This window comes from Cuculus canorus, chromosome 17 (genome assembly GCF_017976375.1).
Source record: "Cuculus canorus isolate bCucCan1 chromosome 17, bCucCan1.pri, whole genome shotgun sequence".
Taxonomy (NCBI): domain Eukaryota; kingdom Metazoa; phylum Chordata; class Aves; order Cuculiformes; family Cuculidae; genus Cuculus; species Cuculus canorus.
The window spans coordinates 9,962,198-9,981,949 of record NC_071417.1 but is presented as its reverse complement, the minus strand read 5'-3'; the positions used below and the strand labels follow the sequence as shown (position 1 = coordinate 9,981,949).

General features: G+C 42.0%; 1 protein-coding gene across 1 annotated transcript; it reads right to left on the bottom strand.

The window, feature by feature from the left end:
• Positions 1-3,152: 3,152 nt before the first annotated feature.
• PPP1CC (protein phosphatase 1 catalytic subunit gamma) lies at positions 3,153-18,981 on the bottom strand. The gene is made up of 7 exons (XM_054082444.1): positions 18,807-18,981; positions 9,586-9,717; positions 8,205-8,435; positions 6,551-6,655; positions 5,348-5,571; positions 4,739-4,873; positions 3,153-4,334 (listed from the first exon to the last, which is right to left on the bottom strand). Exons 1-7 carry the CDS (start codon positions 18,859-18,861, stop codon positions 4,245-4,247), a joined length of 972 nt encoding a protein of 323 aa, XP_053938419.1. The 5' UTR covers positions 18,862-18,981; the 3' UTR covers positions 3,153-4,244.
• Positions 18,982-19,752: the final 771 nt, after the last annotated feature.

Genomic DNA, 19,752 nt, shown 5'->3' with positions numbered 1-19,752 from the left:
ACTTAGGGCTTTAAAACTTCTTTTTTTTCTTTTAAAAACTCTTGTTTTTACGCAGCACACAGCTCCCCCAGGATGGGCGTGAAACGGAATCGGGAGCCTCTGCTGGGCTGGGAGTGCGGGAGGCCCAGGGATCAACAGGATTCCAAAAGCGGAAACCCTGGAAATTCAGCCTGGATTGGCCTCCCTTCCTTCCAGGCTTAGGCTTTATCAGGAGGCCTCTTCGTATTTAGGGCTCCCCTCCGTCTTTCGAACTGATTTTGTAACCAAACGCAGCTGCAGAAGGGCCACCCGGCCCCACAGCCTCACCTTAAGCCTCTTCCCAGTCTCCCACTGGGTTAAACTGGTTTCTACACTTCTTTTTACAGGACCGACTTCCTTTTCCCTGAGCCGAGTGTTCATCTGGGTCTGAGCTCTCTGCTCGGGGATGCTGGGGTCAGGACTGCAGGCCCGAGGGGCTGAGGGTGAAGCCCACAGACTCGCTGCAGCCCCAGGGACGCAGCCCAGAGCCCAGTGCCACCACCCCAGGGACAGGAGATGGCCAGTAGAAGAAGGGATTGGACTGCATCTTACAAAGAAAAAAAAGCTTTTTTAACTTAAAAACAAATGCCCGTGTAAACAAGAGACCAGGAAGATGTTTTCTAACACTGCATCTCAAGCCTCTCTTCTCAGCAGAAGGGTAGAAAACCCGACTGCTTGTTTAGAGCTTGACCTCAGGAACTCAACAGCTGCCCCATATCCATGAAGAGAGGAAACTGTGTCCTACTTTGCAAGCCACAACTTTGAAGAAGAATTGTTTTATATGTCTCCTTGGAGGCCTATGATGCAGCGCACAGCTCAGCCCACCTTGAGCACCTGGCATCAGCCCCTCACCCCCTGCAGCACTCTGGCTGTGGGGGTGCCAATGCACTGCAATGCACAGGAACCTGACACTGCTGCATCCCCAAGTTCTTTTGTGGATCCGGCTCTCATTCAACAATTAATATCCCTCAGAGGTTAAGCTTGGGCCTTAAGTACATCGTACACACCAGGGATCCACGTGCCCTGAACTCCCGTTCTCCCATGGAGACTTAAGCACCCCTAGGAATCAGCTCTTACTCTGCAGGCAGTCAGGGTGGTGGCTTGGGTTTAAGGCACTTCAGCTTCACCCAGTGGCTCAGGACTGAAAGCCACCGCGGCACTGAAACATCCTAAACCAGAGCAGGAACAATCAGATGACCTGTGCTGAAAAACAGCTACACCACTATCTAAAGTAACATCCAAATCAACAAGTAAGGCCTCACACCTGAGCAATCTTCTCCAGTCACACACATACAATCAGACCTGGGCACACCGCAGAAGGCACAAGAAGAGGACCGAAGAGAACTCGGGTTTGTCATGACTACCGTGCTACCTTCTGCGGAGATCTTCACCTGGCACTGCTCCCCACTATAGCCAGCCCTTCAGACTTCTAGAGAGCTTTGGGCCAGCAGGACGAGGGGCCTGAGGAGGCTGACACACTGTTCTGTCCATTCCATGCATAAACTAGGTGCTCCTACAAGTAAAATAGAAAAAGAATAGGAAATCAGCAGCTGCTGCTCCTTCTCCCTCTCTGCTGGCCAAAAAACATAACCCCAAAGGGGCATACAATGCACCTCCAAACTTCCAGTCACCACTTGAGGCGAGACCAGCAGGTCTCCTTTCCTTCCTGCCTCTATGGTGGAGCAGGAACCCTTCCACTTCACCGCAGCACCGTGGGACTTCCTTCACCCCAAGCAGCTGGGGAGCCTGAGGTACATGAACCACACCAGGGGAATGCAGCAGAGCAGAAAACACGGCCCAGAATAGGCACACGTGTCACCAAGACTGCATTTGAGGACAGAAAAACACAAGTTACAGAGGAAAAAGGCGTGATGTGGTGACACACAGAGCAGCTGGTGAGCCTAGTGGCTGCAAAGACTGGTTAATGCATTCCTGTGCATGTATAGGTCAAATAAACCCACGTTGCATGTGCTCCACGATTCACCGGATCAATGAGACACACAGGTGGTGCTTTTACAAGGAGGCAGAAAAATTATAGAGTATAAAGAAAACCACAACTGCGATTTAAAGGGTCAAAGCGAGTTTGTGCAAAAGCCTTTAACAGGTAATCTGACACCTGATCTAATGAGCTCATCAGAAGTTATCAAGAGGTGGTTTGATTAACCAGCTTTATAGGGGAAGATAAGTGTTTGGAGTAGGAAAAAGGTGTTCCAATTTGGCAGAGAAATACATTAAAATCAAAATCAATGGCTGGGGGCTGCCTAGAGGATGCATTCTCATTAAAAAAACCCGCTCAGCTGACCCCAGAAACACTCATCTGCTAAGCAGGAGGCCAGAACAGAGCTGGTGGCTTACCCGGGCTGAACATTTCAGTGACAAACTCTTCCATAACCTCCACTAAGCACCAGAAGTTTAACCTTGCAGCCAATTTAGCACGGGTTGAACAAACCACCTCCTTTGACTTCTGCAGCACGAGAGGAGGTGGCAGATGAAGGAATGAAGACCAATGGTGCATCCTTATCAATGCCAAGCAAGCAGATTATCCAGAGCTGCCATCACACCAACCCATCCCCTTTGGTTCCCCCTGAGTTCACTGAACCTTCTCAGCAAGAATTTACATTTCTTTCATCAAGAGCCAGAGGAAAATGGTCCTGTCCTCAGCCCTGGCCCTTCTCAAGCCCATGGACCCCACAAAGCAGTACTTGAATACCAGACAAACCCCATTCACAGTGCAGACTGATAAACTCGAGCCTGGATGAGCACACCCTCCCACACATGCTGCAAATCCAGCCTGGGAAACCTCAGGCACAGCCACCCTGCACACAGGGCTGTGGAAAACAGAAGTTCAGATCCCAGCACCTGCAGCACTTCCCTGTAAGTTCCGCAGAACCACAGCAACATGGAGCTGCATGTCTGCACCCACCCCTCTCTAATGTATATTGAAGGGCAATATATGCATTAAAGCTCCAGAACCAGATCTAAATCCAACACTCCTGTTCAAAAACACACCTCTGGTGCTTGTAGCTTAGACAAATCCAAACCAAGAATGTGTGGGTTTCCAGAACAATTTATTTATCTAAGTCAGGTCCTGATAGCAGTAGTGTATATGTTGTGATAAACTGACACTGAGAAGATTTAACAATTTCTTCATTTAATAAGTGATTTTCACTACATGGTATTGTACACCGTTATCTGTTCAAAAAAGAGTAACAGTTTTTAAAAAACAAGATTGTGACAGATTTTATATAAACTGATCAGGATCAACACCTCTGGTTGGTTTATCAAGCTATTTTCTAGGTTTCTTTGTAAAACAAAGTCCTTCGTCTAAAACACAAAAGCCCATTCAGGCAGACCTAGAACCATTTTTGTAACTTCCAGCTTTCTGACACTGGCTGTTGCAGGCCTGGGGCCACTGTAAAAAGGTCCATTGGATCAAATATACGGAAACTGTACAAAAATGTGTTTACTTTTACCATTAACAGAATAAACAGCACAGCATTTCTACTTGCTATTTCAAGCAGGACTTCCTTTTGTCTCCAAGAGGAAGGCGAGAATGGAAAGCCCTGCCAACTCAGTGTGGTGGGTTGTATACAAACAGTTTTCTAAGCAAACTTTGGCTTCAGGAAAGAGACACAAACACTTAAAATAATGGCTTTAATTGTCATTGGAAGTATCCACAGGGATGTGTGTCGGAATTAAATATACATCATACCAGTGATGCTGGCAAGGTTGAAGGTCATTTCTAATGTCAACAGCAATAAAACTAATGTGTACCTGACAAGACATTAAAAGAAAAGCAATCCCTTTAAAACAAATTTTAACGTAAAAAAAGTTCACAGTGGTTTGTATAAACAGTATGTAATTTCTGACAGTAATGAACTTCTACTCTCACAGCACACGAGTGCCCTCTTTAGATCCTAAAGAAAACAAGCATTTACACTACTCGTACAGATTCAGGAAGTCAGTTGTACATTATGTACCCATAGTGACGGGATAAGATGGTGTGGAGTGTACAGCTGTAACACCAAAAGGGAAGTTTAAAACTCTTTTCCCGGGAGGCAGAAAAGTCTTTCATTTGCTGTTACAACCAGCAAATGCCATTCAAATCAAAAGGAAAACCACAAACACGTTATCTATTTTGAGCAAGCTGAACAGTACACATTACAGTTTTAAAAATGGAGGTTATATACTATAGTACAAGTCCCAACAAGGCAGCGCCAAAGTGACTATTTCTTTGCCTGTTTTGTGATCATACCCCGGGGAGGCGTTACGGGTCTGCTGGAATTGGGCTTCTTTTTCTCTGCAGGTTTCAAAATCTGAAAGGACAGTTCAGCCATTTAGCGAGTTTTATCTTCTTACAATAAAACAATTAATTCAACTAGTGAAGGCATTATACGGGTCAGCTGGACAAATCAGAAACATGCCAAGAAAGAAATGTGTTTCCTACTCAGAGCTATGACAGGGCTTAGAGCAGCTGATTGGAGCCCACGCCTTGGGAAGCAGACAAACAGCTGATAGCTTTGCTTGGATGATTTAATTCCAGGGCACTTATCATATTTTTGAAGACACAAGTGCAAACAGCCCCGTTTACATGTTACATTTGCAAAGATTTATTTGACAAAAGCACTATGGTATTGTAACAGTAAAGTATAAATTCAAAATACAGCAAAGTCCAAGTGTGACTAGAGTAACTGGGAGGTAAAATCTTCAAATACTGTACCTGAAAAGAGCACATTAGAGTTTCGTCCACACTCATCATGGCACCTGCATTATCAAATTCTCCACAGTAATTTGGGGCAGAAAAAAGAGTTACCAACTGCCTTTTTGCAAAAAACTCATATCCATCTTCAACCACCTTTAAAGAGAAAAGCAGAAATATTAGACTAGACAACCTCTTCCTGCCATGGTGCAAAGCAGCTTTAATAAAGCCAGCAGCTGAAAAACTGGTACATCTAAGGACAACAAGTTCCAAACTTACACACCAAACCAGGAAGACCATCACAGCATCCAATTCAGCAAGAAAGTCCATTAGCAATGAGAAAACTCTGCTAGGTTCAAGAAAATCTTTTCAGGAATCAGAGCTGTGGTTTAGATGTACTAAATAAAAAATGTTCATTAGAGGGGTTGTTAAATATTGGGACAGATCGTTTAGAGACAGTGGAATGCCAGTCCTTGCAGGTATTTAAAACATAGCTGGACAAGATCCTCAGCAATTCAAGCTTCCACCGTGTTGTCCTGTGTTCAGTATGCGTGTGTAGGGTTGGACCAGACGACCACAATCAGGTTGCTCAGAACCTAAATTACGGTTTAATGTGCAAAATTAAAATACCTGATGAGCTCGACATATGAGATCCAAATCATGTTTATGGAGAAACTTAGCAACCACTTCAGCACCAAACGTGAAGGACACTCCTCTGTCATTTTCACCCCATCCTAAGACATCCTTGTCAGGGTCAGACCACAGAAGATCACAAAGCAGACCTTGATCTGGTACATCCGTGGGGCGCATAATTCGTCTTATCTGCTCCATGGACTGCAGGTCTGGTGACAAGCCTGTTCAGAGTTAAGACACATGCAGTTCACGTTTTAGTCCAACGTTGCTTTGCAAGACCGACAAGACAAAAGTAACTTGTATCCAAACTGATTCACCATTGCAATTTGCATAATTCAATGGCAATGTTAACTGACTTTTTTTTAATCCAGTGTTTGTTTTACAGGTTTTGAAACAGAAGACAAGTCACTTTCTAGAAGATCTACTAGAAGCAAGATAAACAAAGCGATTTCCACATTTTACAGGAACAATAATCTCACTGCAATATTTTGCAAGTGACTGTAAGAAGAGCTGTTCAGTAAGAGAGGCATTAATAAAATAAACATATCCTGTGATTTATAGTAACAATCAGGCCTAGTAAGATGAAATACAACATCAAACAGACCTCATCCCATTTTTCACTATATGTCTCACTGGGCAATTGTAATTACTTGCAAGTGATAAAACATAAGGTGCAATGTGTTGTAGTACTTTAAGAAGCTGCATGAAGCAGGTACTGAATAGCATAACAAAGCCAATTTCTAAAAACGAAGCTCCAAACCTGTGCAGTTGAACAGAGCTTTGTGCAACCTGATGTAGTGAAAGATGTTGCTGCCCATGGCAGGCAGGATTCTACTAAATGACCTTTAAAGGTGCCTTTCAACTCAAACCATTCTATGAAAATGTATGTTTTCAGAATGTACATAAAACTCCTAATCATACAAGACTAAGAAAACCTAAAAAAACCTTTGCTTAAAAGGAGATGCTATTAAAAATGCACCTTTCAGTGTGAAAGGAAAAGCAGATCATGTCTGAAGTTACAAAACTACCAGATCAACAATTCACCAAACTGCCACGAATCAAGCTCAACCCTACCTCACACATGAATCAAAGCAGAGAAGGAAGCCTAAAGTTTTGAAGCTTCAGCAATGTAAACATGAAATTCCCGCGACTGATTAGAGTATTAGTTTCTCACATACCAACTAAGGAAGGGTTACTTACCCCCATGACAGCAGAATATTTTCTCATCCACAATAGCTGCAATTGGTAAACAATTAAAGCAGTCTGTGAAGGTTTTCCACAGCTTAATATTGTATCTTCTCTTACCTAGAGGACATTTCAGAGAAAAACAGTCAACGTGCTTTTCTAACCCAACTACAACCAACCAAACAAGGCTGCCCTAAGTTTACCAAGACTTGTAAACACAAAAGTCAGCATTAAAGCCTATACACACCATCTCTCCTGACATGCACTGACAAACTTCCTTGCTTGTAAGGAAGCTGCAGAGGTCTCTGTGCAGCAGAGCACGCTGAAGTGGCTCTGAGGATAGCAGAGGATTGTTCTACAGAACAACATTCCACTGTTGGCAGCCAGTACCTCCAAGTCTTTGCTTTGGAAAACTATCCCTTGGAGAATCTGATCCATTACAGAAAATATTGCTGTTTGGCATTTTCTTCAGAGAAAGACAGCAATTCTTGGAAAGCAGATTTTCTTTAAACTTCTGCTACCGCTTTACCACAAAGTCTCTAAAGGTGAAGAAACATGACCGAAACATGAAACTGCTACAATTTTACTGTCAAATGGACTCTCCCAGCAGATATGAACCCTGAACATTTGTTATATATGACTAAGCCTGTGATTAATCTGTGAGGAGGCAACTCTGAAATACCACACATCTTTGTTTCCTCAGTAAAGAAGAGCAAGACACGGAGAATACATCTTGTAAGCTACAGGCCAAGTATCAAGCATTCTCGCAACTTGCGTTGTGGGACAACGCACAATTAATTTAACAATTTAATCTCCTCTGCGTTATCTGCACTGATGGAAGTCACATCCTTCGAAAGATGAACATACACTTCTACTTCACAACAAAATTACTTATGTTAGGGTGAGGCCTATGGATAGTCTCCACTCCAACAGACTTGAATGCACTCTGCAGCGACAGAGCTGGTAAGTCAACTGTGTAGCAACACTGCATTTGTTCAAAAGGAGTGCTCATGACCGCAAATAAATACCACCATATTTCTTCATTAAGAGGCTGACACACTGGTCCAAATAACTGCTGCAGCTGAAGCCACCTACTGACAGAACAAGTCTCCGGTGCTCAATCCAAACACGCCCCCCACCGTAGGTCTCACACATGCTTTGCTCCATTTATGAAAGGAAATACTGTTTTTGGCCAAAGTAACAGCACACGGTACAGCAGGACGGCATCCAGAAAAAGGCAGGTTTTTTTTTTAAACACTCCACAGTTATAGATCTTATATAAGGTGAAGATCAGCCAATTCTCCAAGTTGAGTTGTAATACAAGTATACATCATCACCTCTCAGATGAAAGAGGCAAACTTTTATAAAGCACATAAAGTAAAATTCTCTCAAGAAATGATCTCAAGAACTCTAACTAGGTAACTGCCAGTGACATCTGGCAGTTAACATAGTGGCCAATAAATAAAACAAATTACTTTAATGATGCTCTGTACTTTGAGGATTGGACTACAACAGCGAAAGGCCACATTTCCCTTCCTAAAAGGGACCAAGCCCTTATTCCCCCTTCCATGCTCAAAGGGAGCTGGAAATTGGGAAAGAATCTAACCCTGTATCACTGGCACCTCCTACATTGCTTTCCTAAGCCAAAACACACATCTGTATTACTTACATTCATCATAAAACCCATAAATTCTATTGATGCTGGCACATTCATGGTTCCCTCTGAGGAGGAAAAAATTCTCTGGGTATTTAATTTTGTAGGCCAATAGAAGACAAATTGTTTCTAAAGATTGTTTTCCTCTGTCAACATAATCACCAAGGAACAGGTAGTTGCTTTCTGGTGGAAAACCGCCATATTCAAAGAGTCGAAGCAAGTCATAGTACTGCCCATGGATGTCACCTGTGAAGAGGATCAGAAACTACATGTAAGTGACCCTCTACTACATTTTGTGATTAATTCTAGAGAAATAATGAATGAATGATGCTTCAGAAGAATAAACCTTGCGGTTAGATACTGTCTACAACATCTTGAAAAATTACAGTTTACCTTGATGCGTATAAAATCATGTTCTCTAGTTTGATATCTATGTAATGCAATGGTTAATTGCACTACAGTGAAGCATGTAGCTACTCTGGCATATTCACACACATCTAATACAAAATCAAGATTCCAAGAAACCAACCGTGTGTTAAAAATGAAGATCTGACATCCAGTCAAATCCTTTACTTGACTAGTGGCTGTGAGATTAGAAACCTTTACCTCATTCTTGGTATTTCTATGCAACATTGGTAACGCTGATGGAAAGCTGACCACTTGGGGAACTTGCTTTCCTTTGTACCATCTCTAGCATTTTCCAAAACCACTCCGCAATTCAAATTCTAGCAGTGATGTTTCATCAAAAATGAAACGGTTATTTCTGCCTTTAGTTTAAATCATGGTTTTGTTTCTGACAGGAGAACAATAAATAATGGTTTTACACTACCAATATTATAAATATTGAACAAGCTACTTCAATTTGAAGTAAAACCTCAGTGTTAAGAGTAGGATAAAATACTATTTGCTGGAAGCTTTTTATAGTGCATTCACTGAGGCTTTTATTGTGACAGACTTCATTGTTTAAGCATAATTAGACATGTACGTGTATGCAAAGTGAGCGTCACTGTGTACAAGTATGGTGAAACCAAACTAGGAAGTAATTGCAAAGCTCTGTACAGAAATCTAAGTTTCCAGCAGGATTTTAAAATGTTGTCAAACTACTGTTCAAGTCTGAAGAGCAGCTACAATAAACTACTGCAGTTCTCCTTTGTTTCCTCTTGTTTGGTCACGACTGGATCAAACATTATTTCAATGGTACAAAAAACTCCTTTCCAAAACTTCACGTGAGTCCCTCCCACAAGATAGTAAAGCACAAACAAGAGACCTGATGAAACTGGACTGGTTTTTATTTCTGGTCCCCACTTCAGTTCCTGTGTTTGTACCTCCTTCCCACTCCTCGGCCCAAAGCATCGAGCAGGGTTTTATTTTCCCTCGTACTTTGCACAGGACTCACCACATATTTTCAGTGGAGCCTCAAGTTCTAGTAGAATAGGCTGACTGAGGAAGATTTCTCTGGATTTCAAACACAGTCCTCTGATTTCATTCTCTTGAAGTTGGACATTTTTACCTGGTTTTGATCCACGCACTGTCAGAAGGAGGCAGAAGTCAGTTACCAAAATAACAATATCCCTGGTGTTATTTTAAAAGCCTGTCTAAATGTCATTGTAACGAGATGATAACAGAGTACTAATCAGTCCGCTGAGCTGAAACTGCACTGCTGTGTTACCAGAGAAAGGGCAATGTGTTCTGTTTCAGTTGTATGTTATTTTCCTGTAACACAATTCATGGCTCAACACTTCCCCCATTAAATGTCACATTTTAAATAGCATCAGTTTAGTTCTATTTAGTTATAAAACCTGTCATGGCCAATGTGACACACACACACATATATTTTTTTAAAATAAAGCAGTTATACACTTCTCTCCGGAAAGCTGTCTGAACTTGAGACAAGGAAGTCTCCCATTTAATCAACAGCATAGCTCAAAACATGCGACCTGCCCTAACATATAACCTTGTGCCAGACACCATCTAAACAAACAAGACTGCACTACCAATAAATACCATACCTCCCAACTCCACACTGTCATTAGCAAGCATGGGACGCAGTCTGCCCTGAACAAGTTTTACAGCCACAAGCACAGCTCTCTCTCTATTTATCTATCACCCCCATTCCCCATTTTCCATCTGAAATATAAAGGACAATTCCATGGTAGCAATGCTGTAACTATGGCTAAACTGCATGCAACAACATTTATCAGCGTTAGGATAAGACTAAATACAAATTGTGATTATGCCATTACTGGTGAAGCTTACTAAATTTTTCTTTGATGTCAAAACCAGTGACAACATGGAGTTGAAGCAAAAACCCTGTAGCAAGCAAATTCCAGTAAGGTTCCAGATTAAAAGCAGTCATCTTCTAGAACATAACCCATTGGTTTAACTGTAAAGCCAACTGACCTCAGAACTTTAGCCTTAGATGCCTGGAAACATTCTGACAACACCTCCAGAAACAAAATAACTATACCAGTAATCTTGATCAGTTAGGCAACTTACTGTGTTTAACTCAAATGGCACTGAGACTTAAAAAAAAAATAAATAAAAATCAATGTTCTTATCCAAAAAAGCTTCATCTTTACATGCAAAAAAAACGACAAGCCCCAATCCCTTTCAAATATGAGCCGATGCAATATTATCTTCCCAAATAACTTTCTAGGTACCATTTCAGTCTGATTCCCTTGATCCTATTTAACCTCAAGAGTGAGAAATCTGGAAGCTACAGATGACTGAAATATCTGTACTTGCACTGTATGAAGTCAAGAAGTGAGAACTGCAGTGGGAAACACCAGGGCCAGGGGGCATATTTGAGGAAGTGCAAGAAGAACATCAGTTGTGTTCCAAAGGGATTACAATTTCTCTTTATTACAGAAAACAACTTTTGTGCAAGTCTCTGTTCAGCAGCAGAAAACATTTTTCAGCCAGCACACATCAGTCTAGACTAAAAGAATAACGATTACATAATAACCATACATAATATCAAGTGTCACTGGACTTAATCTCTACCAGCACTTAACAGTTTTACAACCAGGACAATCCTACTCTAAATATTGACCTGCATTGCAGAGGCCCTGATCACGCTGGTACACGCTACCCTACAGAATCATTGACAATACCCTAGAATACACCACCTTTCCTCAACCAAGCTTCAAAATTAAACTCTAGTTCAAACTACAATGTATACAGACAGTGACCTTAAATTAATTGTAGGTCAAAAGTCATGGCTTTAACAATGCTATCCTTCAAGCAATACATACTCCTTTATTATTCACTGCCTACGTATTATCACTCAACACTGATATTATACAGCAACACTGGAATTGCCACTAAATTTCATGTCTTCCATTAAAATATTTGAAGTAATGAAGCATATAAATGAAAGTTAAGTCTTTGTCACAGCAGTTTATCACGCATGAGGCTTTTCATTCGCACAGTAATTTTTTCATCCATACAGTAATTTTCCAAACGCTCCTTAGCAATGAGCAAGTTAGTCAAAATGCCAAATATCCAGAAGCAATAAGAACAGAAATTCACAGAGTAAAGTGATCAGCTGGCTGAATTATAAATGTTAATTTTTCCCCTACTCAAATTTTACAATTCACTATTGTTTCTGAGATAATAAAATATACTTGTATTTCTTTTTTGAGAAGCCAAAAATCTAACTTGCCATGATTTGGTCTTTCCATAAATTGCTGAAAACCAAATCCTGTGTATCTCGCATCCATAACTCAAAAAGTCTAAAAAAAAAAGTATACAGACTACATAATGCACTGAATCACTCAAGTTCATGAATAAAGCATATGCATTCACTTTTGCTGAAGACTAAATGAAAATCTGAAAAATGACTGTTTCAGACAGTTTCTTATGTTTCTCCAATATATTTTCATTGAACCAGTATAATCTTCATGCAGCTTTAGTCATCTGCTTGCAGAAAGCATTGACAAGATAAAATGCTGCTTTGTCGCAATTTACAAATTTACTAGCACAGATAGCAGGGGGATGAAAGACAAACAGGACAATTTGATTCAGATCTGTAGCACGCTGCCTGCCAGTGACATTTTGAACACTTTCGTCCAACAAGAATTGGCATGGAACAAATAAGAGTATTCAGTTTCTTCTAACATTGACCTCTATAGCCTGAAAAAAGCAAAAATTATTTTTGGCCTCTGAAGAATCAAATAGGCAGAAGTGCATGTTGGTTTGAGAAATGTATATTTTTAATGCAAAGATTCTCCCATCCACAATGAAAGAGCTGGCAAGGATGTTCAGTCTGAATGACTTCTCAAAAGGTTCTTCTGATTAAGTCTCCAAGTTATTTAGTCCCACTAAGAAAGGCAAAAATATTATGAGAAACATTGCAATTGCAGGTTTTTTTCCCTACTTCGGACCAAAAGAAGGCAGCCTGCAGAGTTCAGGCAGCACGATACTAATTGGCAGCTTGGTCATAAAGTCAAAAGAGCAGCTCAATAGTACTGTACACGCACATTTGTTCTTTCAGTGCATATAAAATAACCTCACTCAGAAATGACAGTCTGGAACTGACAGGGGAACAAGCCAGAGATTAATCAGCTGAGGAAAAAAGTCAGCCCATTTCAAATACTTTATTTATGTCTTGTCTCAACGTACTGCTGCACTATTTCCAGACAGTAACACAACCCCATCCTCTTTCAGGCACAGATTCTCTTACCCTTAAAAATAATTTTTTGAGAGCTTGAATTTCAGTGCTCAGTCTGGGCAGTCTTCAAAGAAGTAAAATCATCTCTACTCTACAAGAAATTTGGGAAAAATAAGCTCTCCACTAGATGGAAAAGACTACAGAAAAGATTACTACCTGGAGCCTGGATGATTTCTGCGGAGGTACTGACTGGAACATAGGTTCCAGCTACAAAAATTAACGCTGCTTCCCAAGATGAGGAAAACTGCTGGAAAGCAACAACGGGTACCAAATCTAAAATGAAGGCATACTGCAAACAAGAGGTGAGTGCAGTATGACAGCCACCCAGCAGAGGGGGAAAAGGAAGGAAAGGGAAGTAGAAGAACTTAAGGGCACCCCTGTCATCTCGGTGCAAGCAAGCAGAGCTAGTACAAAGCACAGCTGCAGCAGCCGGAGTTAAAAACCACCCAAAATCCAGGATAACTTTTATACCTTTCTTTGTGAGGAATAAGTGGGGCAAGAACTGTGGAATGTACAACAGTCTGAAGACCACATGCACGTAGAGTACAACAGACTTCTACACATCCCACCACTACCTTTTTCCAATGTTCAGTGTGCTGCCACACAATCCTTTAATGAAGGCAAATGCTACTAGAAAACTGAGCATATTACCTCATTCAAAGTTAACCGGAAGGGGATGGATACTTAGGACAGTATTAAAAAATAGTAGAATACTCAAAAAAATATTAGATATTTCAGTGATTATTTCCTTCACTATTACCTTAAAAGAAGCAGCTGAAATGCTGTCAACTGAAGTGCTAGAATTGAGATCTCTTATGGAAAATCTTTTCAAGAATATACATGTAGTCTATCAGCAGGTCATTTCATTTCTTGGCTTATCAAACAAGTCTCTCAGTTTCACCATATTTTACATTAAAATGTCTGTAATCCTAGAGACATTTCCAAAAATATTGCAGGTTGTTTTTAATCTTGTTTTTAGCAGCTCCTGATGACAGTTTCACATTCAGTTTTGCACCACAGGCACAAAGGGAATAAATAACTTGAAAGTGGTTGATATAAAAAAGGTTTTACTTCACTGCAGGCACTGCAAACTTTGATCAGATCATTTCAAATTCAAAATTTAAACTGAAAAGCAACTCCTCAGCGGCCAAGCCTCTAAAAAGAAAAAGTTATAGTTTATTTTTCAGTATGACAAAAGTTTAAGCAGCGTTATCAAATAGAAGATTCTGCATGACTGCAAAATTTTCATCTTGTAACACTTCCACGCTGGAAAGAGACCTACTTAGCAACAGGTACTCACGCCAATCACAAATACTCAAGAGATGACAAACTCCTCCACTTCACTGACTGGGCAACAAAGAGAATTTAACTGACTTATTTAAATTCACAGCAGTGATAGGAATCTACTCCTTGTCTTCCAAATACAGGAGCTCCTATTTCCCTTTATTAGAAATTGCTGCAACACGGAAGAAAACAATTAACATTAAACTACACAAACTATGGAAAACTACATGGTTTGAGGTCACCAACAGCTGTTTCACTATTAGAAACTTTATCACAGTATCCCAACTCATCAAGAGAAACCTGACCACATTTCAGATTAACATATATGTAAGAATCGGAGACTCATCGCAATACATGAAGCTGAACAGACCCAATCAATGCTGTATTTAACAGAGGAGTGAAAAACGAGAGAACTGCATTTTTAAGAAGGTCTTATCTGTTGCCAGCAAAAGTTTATCCATGCTCTTTGACTCAACTATTCTTAATAACTGGATGATCGCCTTTTTCCATTTAAAACAAATGAGAGAGAATATCTCCCGGACAGCTATACAACGGGCCTTACCAGGAATAGAGACCTGTGAGTGCATAAACAGGGAAGTTTGAGGATTTAGTCTTTTTGCTTATTTTAGCGCTACCACCATTCTAGCCTTGCATGGCTCTTTCCAAAGCAGCCCTCATTCATTACTTACTTTTCCCTTCACAGCACTTGCAGAGACTACAGGACAAACAAGATTTTTCAGAAACTTTTCAACCTGGATCTCACTTTAGCATGTTGAAATTGTGTTATTTTACCTGGTTATTTATCATGACCATGGCAAGACTAGGACATTTCAACCTTATTTTGTAGACATGTTACTCTGGGCTCCATTTTCACACCAGACCTTATTTATCTGAGATGCTGCCAACAGATGAAGGAAACAGATAAGGGGCTCAGGTTATAGGACACCGGAAAGGAAGCCATACTCACACTGACGGAATCTCGGAATTTGTCGCTCATTCTTTGCCCAGAGCTGAGCAGGAACTCTGCCATTTCCTGGAACTTTTTCTGTGACCATTCACATGCCACTGACTTTTCCATTTTACGGGGAACTTTCCTAGCATCTTCTTGTCTACGGGCAGTTTTGACTCTGCAGACACGCACAGCTGCATGTTCAGAATCACGAACTTACTGCCTACAACCCTCCTTCTAGGAAGAGAATAATTGGCTCTCATTTTTTCCTTCTTATTAGTAAAGGCTGTTCGCTCCACAAGCATTTGAGCCTTCATCCACTATCAAGGACACCTGGGAAACATTTCAACACTTAGTGTAGGATACTGTCATTTACTATACTTCAGGAGCTTTTTCTTGTGAAAACTGTTGGTAGTACAGTTACTAAAAATGACAAAATTAGACAACCTGTACTCATGAAATTCTTCCTATCAGAACACAACTCTCAGCAGTAAAGAAGGTAACAAACACATTCAATTACAGCAAATAAAGATCAGCATGTTCAATGTTTTCACTGAACGGCTATCCAAGGTTAAGAACAATGTTATTGAAAAATGTTTTTTTGTGACATTTCTACTGCCAAATAGCTCTGACTATAAACATTTGGAGAAAGAAAGACTCTTCAAATATTTACCTTACAATGAGAAGCTAAATATATAATTTCAGGCCTTCTAAAGAACAAACTAATAATTTCAGCTAACAATCCTAATGTGAGTGGAACAATTTCAACTATTTGGGGGAAAAGTAATAATAATGTCATTTGATCAGAGAACTCAGGATAGAAAGCGAGTAACCCCCCCCAATACATGATTAATACCCTATATTAAGAACAAAAGTGAGAGCAATCTATTCACCTTTTAAGCACTTTACCTCAACTGTTAGACTAGATTCACTACTGGCATAGCTCTCTTGGTCTCTTCCAACAGTGCAATGCTAAGGCACATTCTAAAACACAAATACCCATTTAACTATATTTTCTCACTGATTTGAAATACTGAAGTATATCTCTATATCTCCTGAACACCTGGGTTTGCTGCCTTTAACAAGAAAGGGATAATGCCCCTTATTCAGATCCTCTGCATTTTAGCAGCAAAACTGCCTAAGGTCAACAGTTATAAAAACATGCAGTTACACAGTTTAAATACAGCTGTAATTAAACACCAAATTGCTCTAAAAATTAAAAGTTGCACACGGATCGAGGCAAGTCTGCGAGCTGATTATTAAAACAGATTTCACCGAGGTTTTATGCTTAAGTACAATTTTAATCTGTGTACAACCTTGCCTGAAAAGGATATTACTTGAAACAGAGTCCTGGTACTGGCACACCAGACTTCATATAACTAACGTTATGCAGTTGTTCTACCAGAACAGCACTGAAAAACAATTCCTTGTTTGCTCCAAATCTAAATCTGATGAGAATCCTTACACATGCTTCAGATTTTTTTTTTTTTTGCCTCCACTTAATACCATGCAGATATCCACCTTGGAAATTCAGTCCTGTCACCTACCTAGCCAGCTCCTAATTTCAGGGAAAGGATGAGCCAAGTAAATTTTAAACAACTGAAAAGAATGGTGTTTGCACAGTAATCCATGCAATTTCACACTCTATCAAAAAATGCAGTGTTTGCCAAAATACAGAATAATTTTGGCCTTTCTGGAAAAATGTATAAAAATGGCATACTGCCACAAAGGTCAATCATTACCTTGCCTGGCAAAGATATTTATAACAGACATTTAATAGGCAACAAAAGAACCACTAGAGTAGGTATCTAACACTGGTAATTGTTTTAAATACTGAAAGACAATCATTACCTCTAGGAACTCAAAATTCCAGCTGAAATGTTAATAAAGCAAAAGATTTCATTTTGGTCTTGGCAGCTGATGCAACCCCAGGTAACATCTCTAGGTCTATAAACCATCTCTTAAAAGATCTTGTCAGCAAGCCTCCTGAAGCCTGATTTACAAACTCTGATCTCCCCCAAATGTGTAATACTGATATAAGCTGGGTAAGAACGTAACATTGACACAGCACATCTTACTACTACTTTCAACTCTAAACAAGACATCGCTAAAAATCATCCAGACCTCCTTCTAGGATTATCTTGTTATGTGTTTTTATTATTAAGAAAACACACTTCGAGAAAATTGCTCATTACACTAGGGGAAATCAAATAAGAGTTGTAACAAATACCTGCAATAAAACTGAGCACACATTAATAGGTCACTAAACATATGACACACAGGACCTGACATCTATAAATCACAGTACTAGAGCTTCAGGAAAATCCTCCTCTAAATTTATAAAGGGAAGCCTTTAAATAATTTAAACCAGGACAGTTTAAATTGGTAACAGGCAAAACCCAAAACGGATCAGTGGAAAAGCCCTATTTACTTTTACTTATTCTAGTTCAATAATCCCATAATACATCTATAGGATTTTTAGTCCCAAATAATTTCTAGAGCAGCATTACTGTTCCTCTGCCTGACCTTTTACTATCCAAGTCATTACACAAGCAAAATCTTGCAAGAAGGGTGCAATACAGTCGAGACACATTTCACCACTTGTCTCAGCAGCATCTTAGATGACTTTGCGCCAAATGGAAAAAAGTTAAATCCCTGATCAAGCTCTTCAAGCCTAAGTCCAGATGAGATGCATGCCCTGACAAGTGAAATGAGGCTGAATCAGGCTACCTTCCTTCTCTGAATAATTATGAATTTCCTTGATGCCTGGAAGAAAATTTGTTACTGGCTCCTTCTCAGCCTTTTGCCCTATGAAAGATCAGTCGACAGATCCAGCCCAGTGCTGATGCCCGAAACGAGGGGATGATGATGCTGAGACAGCCCCTGCAACTTCTAGGTTTTCCTTCGATTTCAAAACTCCCATGCAACTCTTCCCAACCCAAAGCCCTAACAATCCCAGACAATAAACCCTTCCACAGGCTGTCTGAGGCACCAAAAACCCACCCCTCTATTCACACCTAAAAAGCCACCATATGTTACGATTTAAGAGCCGAAGTCCTACGGCAGCATTAACGCAAGCAGCTAAGCAAAGCTAAAGCCACGAGATCCCGAAAACCCATGCAAGCCTCCTCCCGACTTTCTGAAAAGCTGCCCAACATCCCCTTTAAACACGCTGGGTGTGATTTCCAGAGCCCCACGACTGCACAGCCGAGCACAGACCCCACGTGCGGAAGGCAAGAGAATAACTCAGGTTTTCTTGAACACCTTCCTACGAAAATACTACGAAATTCAGCATCTGCTTGGAGCTGTGGGAGGAGGAAAACGGGAGCAGTCGACTGGTCCAAACGCTGCCCCGGGAGCACAAAAGGGACGGGTGAAAGGAACAGCTCGGGAACAACTGGGATGAGGGAAAAGTCGGGGTTGGGGGGGGGGCAGGGATGGCTCAGGAACGCAGGGATGAGGGGAAAGTCGGGGCTGGGAGGGCAGGAACAGCTCGGGGGCAATGGGGATGAGGGAATAGTCAGGGATGGGAGAGCAAGAACAGCTCGGGAACACAGGGCTGAGGGAAAAGCTGGGGCTGAGGGGCAGCCCCAGGCAGACAAAGCGCCTCGGCCCCGCTCCATTTTGGTGCCCCCAGCCCCGGGGAGGGGGGGAACCACGGCAGCCCCGCTCCGGCCGCCGCCCCCCGCCCCCCAGCCAGGCCGCCCCTCACCCTCCAGCAGCCGTTGGATGATGCTGTCGATGTTGAGCTTGTCTATATCCGCCATCGCCTTTCAGCGGCCGGGCGGACCCCTCCCCGGCGCTCCCCTCCCTCCGCTCGCTGCTTGGACTTCTCTCTTCGTTGTGTCTCGGTGTTTTTTCCCTCCTTTTCCTTTTCTCCACCCCGCTCTCCAACCCCCCCCCGCCCCCCCCGCAGCCACCCAGCTCGCCTCAGACCCCGCACTGAACAAAATGGCCGCCGCCCGCTCAGCGCGCGAGCCTGGCGCACGGATACTACGAGCTCGACGTGGGTCGCCGGAAACTCTTTATAGGGCGGGGAAGCGACTGGGCGGTCGCCACACCGAGCTTGCGGGATCCTTCCGCTGACGGGAGAGGAAGTAGTGCGTTGCTCCCTCCACCCTCGTGTCGAGGCTGTTACAGCGCCTGGCCTGGCCTGGCCTGTTTCTGTTGAAAGCTGGCCGTGAGGTGGACTAGCACGTCGTTTGGCATCTATTAATCGTGCTTGGGGTCGTCATGGCAGCAGGCAAAAGGGGTGATGGCCACTTCCCAGCACCTGCCTTAAAACAGGGCAGACAGCCCCAAAATCACACCTGCAGCTGCTGTTTCTCTCCAGCCCCTGCTCTAAAACAGGGCAAATGACAGCAAAATTATGCCTGTAGCTACTATCTCCCTCCTGTCCCTCCCCTACAGGGCAAAGAGCCCCCAAATCACACCTGCAGCTGCTGTCTCCCCCAGTCTTTGCCCTAAAACAGGACAAATAGTCCTAAAATCACGCCTGCAGCTGCTTTTTTCCCCCAGCCCCTGCCCTAAAACAGGGCAAGTGGCACCAAAACCATGCCTGCAGCAGCCATCTCGCTCCTCTCGCGGAGGCTGCCACCGTGCCCGGTCACTGCTGGGATGTCAGTCCCCCTTCTCTGCTCATTCATGGGAATTCCTGC

Bases quoted from the DNA above. Each gene is read 5' to 3' on its own strand.
- PPP1CC (XM_054082444.1), bottom strand. From the start codon at position 18,861: ATGGCGGATATAGACAAGCTCAACATCGACAGCATCATCCAACGGCTG. The intron at 8,436-9,585 runs GTGAGTCCTGTG...TCCTCTTCACAG, and splicing joins GGCTCCACTGAAAATATGTG to GTGACATCCATGGGCAGTAC. The intron at 5,572-6,550 runs GTAAGTAACCCT...AACTCTGAACAG, and splicing joins AATATTCTGCTGTCATGGGG to GCTTGTCACCAGACCTGCAG.